Raw genomic sequence first — 15,000 nt, 5'->3', positions numbered from 1 at the left:
GAGCGAGTGAATGCGTGTAAACTGCATGTGTGTATGTGTGTATGTGTATGTGTGTGTGTGTGTGTGTGTGTGTGTGTGTGTGTGTGGTGTGTGTGTGGTGTGTGTGTGTGTGTGTGTGTGTGTGTGTGTGTGTGTGTGTGTGTGTGTGTGTGTGTGTGCGTGCGTGCGTGCGTGCGTGCGTGCGTGCGTGCGTGCGTGCGTGCGTGCGTGCGTGCGTGTGCGTGTGCGTGTGTGTGCGCGTCTACAAACTCATACTGACATATTGGTAGAGACTGGGAGAAATATGAAGAGATATTGGATTGCTATGTTCTTCCATAAAAAAAACAGAAAGTAATCCAATAAATAAATAAATAAACAAATATATATTTTCTTCTTTCTTTCTTTCTTTCTTTCCTCCTCTCTTCCTTCATTTGTCTTTTTTTCTTATTTTTCTTTTTTTTAATCACAATGTAATATAACATTCCTTAGAGCCAATGATGGGGAGAAACTGGGTACGAGAGACACTTTGTAGGCAATGCACAGGGAAGGCTCCTTTGTTACTTACACGAAGAAGACAAAATGTAAAAGATTGTGGACGAATGTGTAAACTGAAAAAATGAAGAACTGAGCAGGGAATACATAGATAAATTGGTAGTAAAGATGGAGGCAAATGAAAAGATTTAGAGAAGAGTGAGAGATAATCATCAGGAGTGAGAGGTGTACCATCTTGAAGAAAAGAAAGAAAGAAGGGAAAGATGGTGACGGAACAGTAAAGTCAAGGGAGCTTAAAGAAGAATATCCTGGAGACCGTGACAAAGAACAAGAGATCGGGAAAATGGGGATAACAACAGAGCATGAAAAAAGCAAGGATGAAAACACCTCACTCTAGCTAAGAGTGCAGCCAAATTTTGCATACATCAGATGCTTTGGGTAATTAGATAAAAAAATTAAAGAAATGAAATATGGAACAGCTTCATAGGTCATCACTAACATACTGAAGAAAGTTAAAGTTGTATGAACTAGAATTTGCAAGAAAAAAAAACTGCAGATCATGTGGGATCAGGGAAGTCTTGAAAACAAGGCAAACACTTCCCACATATACCACTGTACATGGTAAAAGATAATGCAGTGGGTAGTACAGCCAACTGTACATACTATAGCATGGAATGGAAATATGGAGATATGGAGAAGGTATTAAACAAAAAGGTCAATACATACAACTCTAAAATCATAGTAAGAAAAGCAACTGCAGAAACCTTACTCATCATAAGGCATATGCAGGAGAAAAATGGATAAAAGGGTAAGAATTTGCACTATATACTTTGCTATCGAGGAAAAATATTTGACTGGATGATGAGGCAAGCAATTAGGTGGGCTTTGGAGCTACATCCCCAAAGCCCACCATTTAAGAAATGTTTAAAAATCTGTAAAGTCATTGCAAGAGGGAAGGTTTTTTTAGTGATAAATGAGGCTACCAAAGCAGTACATGGGAGCTGCTTATGTTGATGACTTAACATTAGAATGAGAGAAAGGTGAAAGTATAATGCTAGAGATTAGTTCAGACAGTTTATGCTTAGATTCAACTCTAAAACATTAAATAAAACATGTCAAATGTATCTCTTCTGCTGGGATGATATTTGTTCTCATTCACATTTTTTTGGATTTATTACAATGAACTCTTGTTCATGAGTCTACTCTATTCTGTACAAAGTGGGTAGTACATGAAGCATTTAGGGCTGAGGATTCAGAAGAGTAGATTCTTAATGCACATGTGAAAGGGACAAAGGAGTGGCAGGAAGAAGTGTCAACAAACGTATATGGAGAGGTGATAAGGGGGATAGAGCAATTTTATTCATTGGGAGACAAGCTGCAGATGAGAAAGCAGTCAGAGAAAGTGGGACAGTGGTATGGAGCAAGCAGAGATAAGTAAGGGAATGCCCTTGAAAAACAGAAGCAATCTTTTACACACCCACCTATTCCTTTCATGAAAAAGTCAGCCGAACTTCCACTAACCTTGTAACAGAGTAGTGCTTGGGGCTACCAACAGGTTAATCCATTGTTGAGTAATCTCAGACAAGGTGCTTACTTCACAACCAAAATATGGCTGATTTTCTATCTTTGGATAAACTATATAAGCTTTACTCTTTATCTGAAATAAAACAAAATCAAAAATAATTAATCTATAGGCTGATAACTTGACTCAACGTCTGCAATAATAAGAATCACATTTGAAAAATATTTTCACGACAGTTTAACTACAAATAAGTACCAGAACATCAAATATTCATCTGCTGACCATATTGAGATGCAGCACTTCTTTTCCATATAAATTTTACCTAATTCAAAAGAGGTGTATGGTTACATGGCAAGAACACATGAAACATTATGCAACTGATTTTTTGTCCCAAAAAGTCTAATAAATTCTGTGACAGAGCATAAATGTTCACTAGATTAAGAGATGATTTCTAAACAAACAATAATTTCTTAATCTTAACATCCTAATGCAAGTGCCAAACACTGTGATTCCTATAAACCAATCTAAAAAGAAAAAAAAGGCAGGTAATTACAAAGGAAAAACATGTATTTCCTTTTGTGAACAGGCATGAAAGCATTTTTTCTTGGAGATAAGAGGCCTTATTTACGCTGACAAAAAATACCTTACACTAGAAACTGTCGCTAATTTCACTCGCGACAAAGTGCCAATGTGCCTTACGCTGTTACCAAAGACTCGACTCCAACCCTTTTCCTAAGAATCGTGCGTTTTACGAATCTGGTTTTATTTTTGAATTATAACAAATTATCAACACTGTTTTACTGATATTACATTAAGAAATAGCAGTATATGCAAGTTCATAGTTATCAACATCTTAAAATTACAAATAAAACGATTTAGAACTACCGAAATCAGTTGAAAATACGCGGGCCCTAAGCGCCTCCTATCATACTTTTTCCTTCGTCTATCGACATCGGTTTCGGACATCACACTCCTTTAAATATTTTGAATATGTCACTTTTTATAAATTGATATTAATTACATTTAAAAGAATATATCAGTTTACGACCTCATATTCAATTATGCGTACACAAGAAGTAAACTGATTATGTAGAACATAAAATAAATTTTCGTAATATTCTTTTGACATCCAAATATATTCTGTAAACAAAAGATTCTGTCTGAGATGCTTCCCTATCTCATTCGTCGTGGAATACTTTTGGGGTCCTGAATATGTCAAAAGCTACAGCATAAATGATATAATAATAACAATAATAACTATTGTTACCTGTGCATGGCAATGAAATGTGTTAATTAAAAGCGTATGCAAGCGAAAGATAAACCTGAGTTTCGCCCCTCCACCCATATAAATAGGGGCGGAGTCAGTGGAAAGTGTACTAATAAGACCTAAGTTTACTCAAACATACCTAAACTAGTGTGGTTTTGCCACTTTTCCAATGGCTGAAAGCTTATGACTGGTGAGATTTCCCTTGAGATCACACACATGCAACAGCAAATCGAAATCCTAATCTGTAAGAAATTTATAGACCCGGGAAGAATGAATCTCAACATTAAATAATGTAAGAATGACTGAACACCTACCCCTGATGAAAATGAAATGGAATCATGTTCATGCTCATGCTGTCATTAGCTACGTACCTCTTTGGACTTGAACCTTGAGATGCCGTGAATGTTGTGTATGACAATAATTCGTAAATCTTGAAATGCGGCATTTGGCTGGAGGTTCCTGGGTCCCAGGGAGAAGAGTTGGTAGTGTTTGTTCTTTCCAGTCCACAACTCACAAGATTTTGCCTGTGAAACATTAAAAAGGATTTTCTCTTTTACTTTTCTGGCTAGCAACTGTGTGTGCATCAGTATGTGTGCGTATACATGACTGAAAATGTGCATATGCCTGTACATGTGCATTTATATGTCTGTATACATGTCTTGATCTCATAAAAAAAAATACAGACATATTTATCAATCAATTTAAATAAATCCTACAGAAGTAATGGTCAAGCAAATCACATACATGGTATATAGAAATTAACAGTCCAATCAATGATTCACAAGTTAAGTCCTTCAAGATTCATTTTCAAAGATGCATGCAAATACCCAACTTGCAGACGCATCACAAAACAAACACAAACCTCGGCATGACTGGACCAGTCTGTCTGAAGTCTGTTTGACCAAGGCCAGGGATGAACTGGATCTGCGTCAATTTCTCCTTCTTTTTCCTTCACTGGGGGGTTCTGAGTCTGCAGAGGCTTCAGTAAAGAATCCTGCAAGTCAATGAGGTCCTCTAGAAAGCTATTGCTGTCAAATGCCTGTGAAGTTAATGGCTTCACACTCTCTGTGCTTCCTCTGTCAGCACTGACTTCAGATGTTATACTCTGTTCCTTTGTGGAATCCAAGGGCTCATCTGAAACAGATTTGTTTGGACTCTTGCCTTTATCTTCTGGTTTCTTGCCAGCTACTTTCTTTCTTGATTTTTTGTTGCTTTTAACTTTCTCTGTATCATTTTTCCTCTTTGGTGAAGAAAAAAAATCTGACTCATTCACATTGGAATCTATTCCAAAGATGTCATGATTAGCTGTTGATGTTAGGTCCAGAAAGTCATCATCATAGTCAACCTGATCCTTCACTTCAATGGTACTTTGATCCATCATCTCATGCTTAAATAATGGTGGTGATCTCATTCTGAAGAAAGATAAAAAGTGTGTAATATAAGTTATATTTGTACATGTACTTCTGTATAATCATATTCAAGTATATATATAGAGAGGGGGGTAGGCATCCACAAAAAGGGCAAGAGATATTAACCAAGAACCAGAGACTCCTCTCCCTATTCTCAGTTCATGGCAAGACTTTTGAAGCTAACATAGCTAATAAACTTTTATAATTTCATAATACTTCCTCAGCAACAACCACTTTGGCTTTTGAATGAACATGTTAGCTACTAACTTGCTGCTCCATCTCCTGATCAGCTGACACAAAGCCTTTGACCGAAGCCAAACCAAAGCAAAGGAACCCATATGACAAGTGTCCTACAAGGTAGTCTCTTCAGCCCAATCTTCTTAAACATACACTACAATGAACTGTCTTGACTCTTCCAAGATGCAAATACATACAGTAGTGACTAAAAACCCATTTCTCAACAACAATGTTAACAACAAACACTGAAATACACATCACATGAGTTCTCCTAACATCATCTCATCCCTGCTGGTCACCTGATCACCTATATGTGAAGAACTCTGAGAGCAATATGAACAATCTCATGGTCCAGGATGAAAGACAAAACAATGGGAAGAAACAACAGTCACTCTGACAGATCTAGTAGACATGTCCAGAACCTCTTGAAAAATGCTGAACCGTGACAAGTCATAAAACAGACCAGTTTGTTGCAGATAGCTGCCATAAAAAATTGGCAAAGAAGTATTTATAGCTTAGATCATAAAACAAAATACCAACCCCAAAATGCTTATACACCTTGTACATGAGAGCTTAAAAGCGGCTAGTCACAACCTTGACTTTATTATAAAGACACCAAGTTTCTTGGTCTAACTGATATGAAACAGGTCCTTATTTACTCAACTCTAGTAATTTGATCATGTCATTTTGATATTGTATTATCTCTTTATACTTTGCTCTTGTTTTAAAAAACATAGTACTATCATCTTTAACAAAAACACTTGTGGAATGGGTAAGAAACACTAATATTCAGCCATTATAATAATGTGCTGATTCACAATATACACTGACACAGATCTATGAGGCTTTTACCGTAACCAATTCCTTGCTTGCTCTACGTTGATAACCAAGGTATGATTACGATGTAAGACTATATATACACCTAAAGTCTATAAAAGGATACACATCATTCCTTACTGCCATACCCATGACATGTGTGGTACATCACAGACTATCTATTTGTTTGTTATATGGAATTATAAAATACGCCTCTTAATCTGTAACGCATCACTGACAAAAGTATCCCCATTTCTGAAGAAAAAATTCACACGAAACTATATCCAAAACTTGGTAAACCAGCAAAGGACCCCACCAAATCACAGACTCTTCTCCTTTTTGTGCAACTTTCTCACCCTTAATGGAAATACACATTGCCACAGAGCAATAATAGACACAGAAGTTCTTAAAAACAGCTTATATGAGAAGCCAGAAATCACTTCACAGACCTGTCAATTGACTTTGACACAGGCAAGCAAGATAGACATGCCACAAAAGAACCAAAACAATGAAATTTTTTAAAAATTCTATTGTTGCTGAGAACATAACTATGAAATAATTAAAACTGTTTCAGTTGAAATGTGAGTAAAACCAAATCACTGAAAATTATTATCTCTGAAGGATTGGTGCTGGCCCCAACATTTTTCATTATTTTTACCGGTAACATTCCTGAAACAAAATTGGATATGCAGATGACCTGATCCTTATATATAAGCTATCAGTTAAAAATCTAGAGAAGGTTCTCCAAGATGATATCAGAAATATTCATCAAGATGAAGTCTTTCAAGCAGTGACCACTTTTTTATACAAAAAACAACCCAACAATATATCAAATACTGAAATGAGCAGAAACCTACGAAAAATATCTCAAAGTAATAATGGACCTAACTCTTACCTACAGAAAACATACAAAAACATTAAAAAACAACAACAAAAATGTGAAAACCAAAAACAACTTCCATCAAAAAAACTGACTGCAAAGAACCTCACTGAAGCCATATAATACAGAGGAGCAAGAAAGAATAAGGGATGAATATCTGAATACTTAATTGCAGAAAAGGCCCAAGTCATTTCATAATTAAAATCAGGGAACCTTTCTTCAAGTACAGAAGGGAAGATTTCAACATACAGGTAGCCTTCGAAAATTAATGGGAAGAAAAAAAAACCTGATTCAGATACAATCAAATCCTGTTGACCAGGAGACAGACTATGACTGGGCCACAGTGTAAGAGCAGTGAACATACAATACTGGGACATAGGAAGGTTCCCTTTCTGTCCTCCCAAGAAATACCCAAGAGTGCTGTACTCTCTAACACTACCTGGGGGGGGGGGGGGAGTAGAAGTGGTGAAAGTTGGCAGCTGCCCACAGTTCTCTACATCTTGTGAGTCTCCACATACTGAATGATTAATTTATTAACCCAATATATATATCAAGTTTACAATTATGGAGGTAAAACCATGTTTTGATAATTTCCATTTTATCAAAGAAAATAGCTCAAAAGAAAGGAAGCCTAAATCAATCAAATATATGTTTTTGATTATTGGGCTATAAAGGGAAATAAAGTTATCCATCTTTGGATCTTTCTGTCTTTATTTTTTTCAATATCTATTCTATACATTTTCCCCTAAAAGATATATGAAATAAAGAGAGATTAAATCATTAAACCATATAATTAATTGGAAACATCATACCAACCTACACAAGCTAACTCATCCAAACCTGAATACATTCAGCCGCTTGATTTCCGTCAGTGATGCTAGAGCTGCTTTCTTATAATACAGCTGTTTTTTGTCCAGGGGTGTCCACGTCTTCTTTGGCATTGGCTTGTCTATGAAAACAACACGGTGGCTTTTCTCCTCACCATTCTCACCTGGTAAGTAAAAAGATACCTAAATGTTTCATCTTATAGAAACAAATAATCCCTGAACCCTATTTGTCATTATATATTTAAAGCCTTTTTTGTTCTTATCAAGTACTCTCATATTCTTATTATAATTAAGGGTATCTCCATTTTGTAACAACTCAGATCTTTATGCATAGACTCTAAACTTTCATCTTCATAGTTTATCTATAAACATGAAATTAGAAATCAACATTCGAATGGAATAAAACAAAAATATAAATCAAATAAACTCGATAAACCAAAATTAATGTTTAAAACACTATGAAAGTCGTTCCTCATTCACACACCTTCATTGTTGTAGCTCTGCACTTTCACAGGAATGTCCCATTCATTGTCAAAGTTTGGGCCATGATTGTCTGCTAGTGTCTTCAAGGCACTTGTGCAAATCACTATATTTGCTCGATGCTTCTGTGCTAAATATATTGCATTGGGGTCCTCACTCACTGAAACCATGATGCAGGTATTAATATGAAGAAATTAAGTGCATTATCAAATATGAATCAACAACAATATACAAATGTTCAGAGCTAATCATAAAAAAGTTGTCTGTACAAGAAAGTAAATAACCAAACCTGTCCCTGAAAGCATGTTCCTCTTATCCTCTTTCTCCTTTGGAACTGGGGGTTGGGTTTTCAAGACAGATTCATCCAAACTGACTTTGTTCAATATGTGAACATTTGGCAATTTAAGCCACGGCACAGAGCCCTGGAAAATATAAAAATGAAATTAAGTAAATCCACTTAGGAATTTTAAATGTACCATTTGATCCACAGACCCATAGATGTACAGTCAAAACACATACACACACATACAAACACACATATACACACATGCAGACAGACAGACAGGCAGATGGACAGACAGACAGACAGACAGACAGACAGACAGACAGACAGACAGACAGACAGACAGACAGACAGACAGACAGACAGACAGACAGAGACATATGCACATGCATACACACACACGCGCGTGCACACACACACACACACACACACACACACACACACACACACACACACACACACACACACACACACACACACACACACACACACACACACACACACACACACACACACACACACACACACACACACACACACACACACACACACATACTCTCTCTGATCTATCCACTTACCAGACTGAGTAAGTGACCCAAGTGTTGAAAATGAAGATTGCTTAACCTGTTCGAAGGATCTTGGGGTCTGATGGGCACTTCTAGTTCTTGGTAGTATATGGGCATGTATTTAGTTGCACGTCTGCTGCGATGCTGTGAAGATTGGAGACATTAAAAAGCATATAAAACTGTAATTCCCACCAATTTTATCTTTTTATAGCACAAAAATTCAGTTTCCAGGAAGCAGAGAAAAGACATCATATCACACTACTGGTATATTGTAAGGCACTCCAAAAGATATGATTTTAAGAATAATCTATTCCCAGAAAATTAAGTAGTACCAACATTTTTTTACTTTTGGAAGATGATTCCGCTCCCCTATCTCTATTAACACAAATATTCTCAAAATCAATATTATTTCTGGGTATAAGAATACATGCAAAGTTTCCATTTTTTTATAGTTTAGATGACTTTTCAACTTTATTAATCAATAATGATCTTATCATTTTGTATCAAATTCATATCTATGAACCCCAAAGAATTAAAAAAAAAAGTAATATAAAAGGAAAGCATGCAAATCAGACCATTAAAAGTTAAAGCAAGAATGTGTGTGTGTGTATATATATATATATATATATATATATATATATATATATATATATATATATATATATATATATATATATATATATATATATATATATATATATATATATATATATATATAATATATATATATATATATATATATATATACTATATATATATATATATATATATATACATATATATATATATATATATATATATATATTACGTACTGTACTTTCACCAAACCAGGAACAGACTTTAACTAATTCATATCTGGAAATAATAACTATACATCTAAACCTCACACTATGAAATCCTATACACCAATAGTAAAATAACCAGGCTAAAAACAACAATAACATATACTCTCACCTGCACATACTCATTGACATACTCATTGATCAGCTTTGGAATGAAATTGTATGACTCTAACTGCAACCTTGACACTTGGAAGGAGAAATCCATGAACATCTTCTGTTCCTCATACACACGATTCTGTAGTCTCTGCAAATAGGAACAAAAATAAGCATGCACATATTTATGCAAAATACATACATTCTGACTTTTTTAGGAATTCTTCTTGGACAAATCTATCATGAAAACACCAAAGGGTGGGAGGAAAAGTGAGGAGAATGGGACAAGAAGTGAGGAAGGGATGAAGTCTGGGAATAAGTATCAGAGAAGGAGAGGGAGAGGGAGAGGGAGAGGGAGAGGGAGAGGGAGGGGAGGGAGAGGGAGAGGGAGAGGGAGAGGGAGAGGGAGAGGGAGAGGGAGAGGGAGAGGGAGAGGGAGAGGGAGAGGGAGAGGGAGAGGAGAGGGAGAGGGAGAGAGGGAGAGGGAGAGGGAGAGGGAGAGGGAAAGGGAAAGGGAAAGGGAAAGGGAAAGGGAAAGGGAAAGGGAAAGGAAGGGAAAGGGAAAGGGAAAGGGAAAGGGAAAGGGAAAGGGAAAGGGAAAAGAGAGAAGAGAAAATATTGTGTGCATGTGAGCATGTGTGTCAGATACACCTCTCTCTCTCTCTCACACACACACACACACACACACACACACACACACACACACACACACACACACACACACACACACACACACACACACACACACACACACACACACACACACACACACACACAAAATACTGAAAGAACAATACTATAAAGGAAGACAAAGGCGCAAAACATGAGAGAGGGAAGTGTGAAGACTGTTCTACCTCAAAACCACTTACCATGTATTGCTCATATTCTGTGGATTCACAAGCTGTTTTTGGTGCTCTGATCTTGAATTTAACAAAAGCTCTCAGGTAGGCTTGATGCTCTGCATGATTCAGTGATGACTTGTAAGGAATCAGGACAGGACACTGTTTCTTTACAAAGAACTTGTGCTTGTTGAAGATCAAATCCACCTGAAATGTGTATATTAAAAGCAATGACATTGGGTTAACATGAGGCAATAAACAAAGAGCCATTGTAACACAGAATAATGACAAACCCAATTGCTGACAAATATTTCCAATGTCATGCAACCACATAGATTTACCAACAAAGAAACTAGGTAATTTCAATAGAAGAATTCAAGAAAGAAAACTATAAACCTATAAAATGCTCTTTTACAGTCTGCACCTCATTAGGAATCAGGACAGGACTAAATGTATCTCATGCCATACCTTACGGTCTAGATTCTGCTTTATCTTCTGGTCCACTGCTTTTTTGGCAGCCACCTTTTCCATTTCTGCTTGCTCCTTCTCCCTTAGTTGTCTCTCCCTCTCTATCTGAACCTGCCAAAAATCATTTCCATACAATCATCAAATCTGAAAAAGAGAGAGAATGAGAGAGAGAGAGAGAGGGAGAGAGAGAGAGAGAGAGAGAGAGAGAGAGAGAGAGAGAGAGAGAGAGAGAGAGAGAGAGAGAGAGAGAGAGAGAGAGAGAGAGAGAGAGAGAGAGAGAGAGAGAGAGAGAGAGAGAGAGAGAGAGAGAGGAGGGGGGAAGGTAGAGGTGGAGGCAGAGGCCTCAAAGTCAAGGTTATGAAATGTGTCATTTAAGTCATGACCAGTGAGATTTTTTTAATAACCCTTTGCTTATCCCTGAACATCATATTCCATTCCATTTCAGTTCTGTAAAACAACAGAACAAAAGTATATAAATGATCATGAAGCAATGAAGCAAACCTCTGCAATTTCCTTCCAGTCTTTCTCAGAGAATTTTAAAATTTCTTCGGTTTCTTGGTTTCTGGTTGCATTTTCTCCTTGAAAGAGGCTGCATTCTTGTTGAAGTACCTCAGGGCCTGTGATGAAAGGATCGTTGGCATCTATGGCGATGAATCCCCTTGGTGGAGGCCTATGTAGAAAATATGGGGAGAATATCAAATGCCTATTTCTAGTAAGAGTAAGAGTATACAAATGAGTGAGAAGATACAATACAGTGTTACACTACCAACCAAAAACTAGTAATTCTTCTCATGTTAATCATTTTCAATAATATCATTTGGAAAATGCCGAGGCTTAACCCGTTATTGACGGGTCACGTGTAGACACGTCATAGAAAACGGGTCTCACGGACGGGCAAACCTGTACGCGCGGCGACATGCCAGAGCGTGTGGAGCGGGACGTTCGGCTTAAGGCTGCGGACTACCCGCGCCCACTGTCGGGCCGTTGCCACATCTCACTAGATTTTAATTGATTTCAGTGAGTTCTTATGCCCGTCATTAAAAGGTTAAGTAGTCTAGTAATTATATCTGAAATTTCTACAGAATTTATCCTGGGGAACTGAATGTCAAATATTAAAGTTAAAGGAAAACTTCTCATGATCATCACCCAAAAGACTCTTAGCATCACAACTATGATTTCTAAAAAAGATGATTCACTTGTTCGTCAAAGGTGACACTTACCTGAAGAGACCAGGAATAAATGTGACAGAGTCAGCATTCAGTGGCTGTCCCTTCTTTGTTTTAGTTTCCTGAGGTTGATCCATTTCTCTAACACAAAGCCAGACAATATCTGAAACCCGAGATCATTCAATAAATAACAATCATTAATGAGGAAGATTATATTCTCTACTTTCTTATTACAAAAAAAAAGTGTTTCCTAAAACTCTGTCATAATTTACAATTCAGTAGGTAAGCTAGTCATAGAAACAGGAGATGGTTATTTCAGTAGAAATTCTGTGTTACAAAGCATTTGAGAAGATGGAAATTATGTAAGATAAATAGATCTAATATGATTACTTGTTTGATTTTTCTTGGTAAATGCTTCATTCCAAAGTTGGAAAAATCACATTCAATCATTAACACTTTAAAACTTATACATGAACTCAGCCAGGACGAAGAGACGAGACCACAAACTCAAACTCGTTTATCACTCAACTTTTCAAAGTTTCAATCACAATATGTGTATATCATGATGAGGATTTAGCATATTTTTCTCATATATAAGTGTAAATCTCACTCTACTCAATTAATGACATGATAAACTAAATCCAGTGCTCATACCTCATTATACAAATGAATGCCTCACAAACAAGACCACCAAATATTAATGATGAAAATATAAAATGAAATACTTTCTGTGTTTAATCCAACATCAAGTATGCATTCAAAGTTTGCAATAGAGAAAGAGAAATGACAATGTCAGGAATAATCATAAAAAAGCATGTTATTGTGGCCAAGCCATTCAAAAGAGATCAGTGTAAAGATTAAAGTATTTTCATCACAAAATACTTTTTAAAACACTGGAACTGCCATGTGGAGAGAGAAAAAATATATAAAACAAAAAAAGCAACACTGACTACTGTATTTCAACATTTCTACTTTCACGTAAATCAAGCATGTCAATCGGAAAAAAATAAACATGCTGAAGGAAAAGTGAGTAATTGACGTTGCAAGTTATTCCCCTTCTAAAATAAGAAGGTAAAATCCACTCCATTCAAATAATTACGAAGAACAGACTCACCTCAAGTCAAGTCCCACCACATAAACGTTGTATTGAATCACTTAAACAACAACCAGTACAGAGCATGCCCGCTTTCCCTTGAAACGGGAGAGTAGCCTAAATAAATCGATTTTGCATAACTCTGCATTCTGCAGAGTTGTTTTCTATGAGTTTTATGTAGTGCAGTTTCCAGATATATCCAATGGGAAAATATTTTACATCCATGTCATTGTTTAAAGGATACTAATGCTCCCAAGATTTATAAGACCTTTATTTTCACTTACAGGGGACTTCCAGGCTTCGCCAAGGCTAAATTCAGCCTTAAGGATATCCTGTATCTATATTCTCAAAGTCATCAATTCACATTGCTAACATGTAAAACAGATAAAGATACCTGTGTATGCACAGGTAACGATAAATATCACAGTGGCTGGTAATTATTACTTTTTCAACGTCTATTTGCTATAATCTGTGCGTGCGTGCGTGTGTGTGTGTGTGTGTGTGTGTGTGTGTGTGTGTGTGTGTGTGTGTGTGTGTGTGTGTGTGTATTTGTTTATCTATTTACTTATCTATTTATTTATAAATACATATCTGTGTGTATGTATGTGTGTGTGTGTGTGTGTGTGTGTGTGTGTGTGTGTGTGTGTGTGTGTGTGTGTGTGTGTGTGTGTGTGTGTGTGTGAGTATGAGTATATATATATATATATATATATATATATATATATATATATATATATATATATATATATATATGTATATGTATATGTATATGTATACATATGTGTCCACGAAGCAGGAAAAGTGTTGATGATTGGAAAAAGTGCGACCCGACCGAGGCCACTTGCGTGCGCGTGCATCTGCGTGTCAGCGAAGGCAAGGGCCTCAGTGCCGCTCCGTGTACGAGAGGAAGTGCGTCCAGTACACCAGGTTGAACACGGCGAAGACGACGGGGAAGAGGACCTTGGAGGCGAGCTCGAAATGGTACTCCCAGCGCTGCAGCTTCTTCAGGCGCGCCAGGTCGGGGCTCAGGCGGCGAGGGGCGCCGCCCTGGGGAGGAACCCGGGTGAGGGGCGGCTTTGGGGGAGGTTCGGGGAGAGGGGGGCAGCGTTCGCCTCGGACTTTGACTCACGCACATGCATACACACGTATAAATACAAAGAGACATTTGACTACACATATACATACACATGTATGTAAATAGACAGGCAGCCTGGCAAATATAACTATCTGTATATCTGATGTATATGTGTGTGTGTGTGTGTGTGTGTGTGTGTGTGTGTGTGTGTGTGTGTGTGTGTGTGTGTGTGTGTGTGTGTGTGTGTGTGTGTGTGTGTGTGTGTGTGTGTGTGTGTGTGTGTGTGCGTGTGTGTGTGTGTGCCTGTGTACATATATATATATATATATATATATATATATATATATATATATATATATATATATATATATATATATATATAATTGTGTGTGTATGTGCGTGTCTGTGTGTGAAAAATAAATGCTTGGAAATGATGTTTGCCCAAGGCAAGCTGCGCTGCAAGGTCCGCTGAGAGACGCAAATCACCTAGTTGCACAAGATCGAGGCCATTTACGAAAACATATTCTGTGCAGCGGTATTCCTGAATGTGGCTGTGGATTATGCTTCACTTATTTTGTAATGTGCACTTCATAGGAAAATCAAACTCCAGTCATCTGGGTACGACCTTTTTCAACAAGAATGTAGACGTGCATGACCGAAATCTCA

At 37.1% G+C, this 15,000-nt stretch overlaps 1 protein-coding gene across 5 annotated transcripts in view; it reads right to left on the bottom strand.

Moving 5' to 3' along the window:
* The window catches only part of LOC119599523 (little elongation complex subunit 2-like), a 29,245-nt gene that overhangs the window by 13,197 nt on the left and 1,048 nt on the right, over positions 1 to 15,000 (bottom strand). For 3 of the 5 annotated variants that reach the window (XR_005231077.1, XM_037949285.1, XM_037949288.1), the window contains exons 4-15: positions 12,221 to 12,329; positions 11,502 to 11,670; positions 11,001 to 11,111; positions 10,563 to 10,739; positions 9,713 to 9,844; positions 8,771 to 8,902; positions 8,199 to 8,331; positions 7,914 to 8,069; positions 7,443 to 7,593; positions 4,123 to 4,672; positions 3,632 to 3,784; positions 1,993 to 2,128 (exon numbers count right to left, since the gene is read on the bottom strand). Coding sequence is in view for 4 of the 5 variants with exons in the window: in XM_037949285.1 (XP_037805213.1) it covers positions 1,993 to 2,128; positions 3,632 to 3,784; positions 4,123 to 4,672; positions 7,443 to 7,593; positions 7,914 to 8,069; positions 8,199 to 8,331; positions 8,771 to 8,902; positions 9,713 to 9,844; positions 10,563 to 10,739; positions 11,001 to 11,111; positions 11,502 to 11,670; positions 12,221 to 12,329 (2,109 nt within the window). In the remaining variant the exon portion in view is untranslated. Of the gene's footprint in view, positions 1 to 1,992; positions 2,129 to 3,631; positions 3,785 to 4,122; positions 4,673 to 7,442; positions 7,594 to 7,913; positions 8,070 to 8,198; positions 8,332 to 8,770; positions 8,903 to 9,712; positions 9,845 to 10,562; positions 10,740 to 11,000; positions 11,145 to 11,501; positions 11,671 to 12,220; positions 12,330 to 13,280; positions 13,360 to 15,000 lie in introns of those variants that run through there. The other 2 variants (XM_037949286.1, XM_037949287.1) reach the window with 2 other exon arrangements.

The sequence above is a fragment of the Penaeus monodon genome, chromosome 43 (genome assembly GCF_015228065.2).
Source record: "Penaeus monodon isolate SGIC_2016 chromosome 43, NSTDA_Pmon_1, whole genome shotgun sequence".
Taxonomy (NCBI): Eukaryota; Metazoa; Arthropoda; class Malacostraca; order Decapoda; family Penaeidae; genus Penaeus; species Penaeus monodon.
The sequence above is the reverse complement of the archived record's forward strand: the minus strand, read 5'-3'. Positions and strand labels throughout refer to the sequence as shown.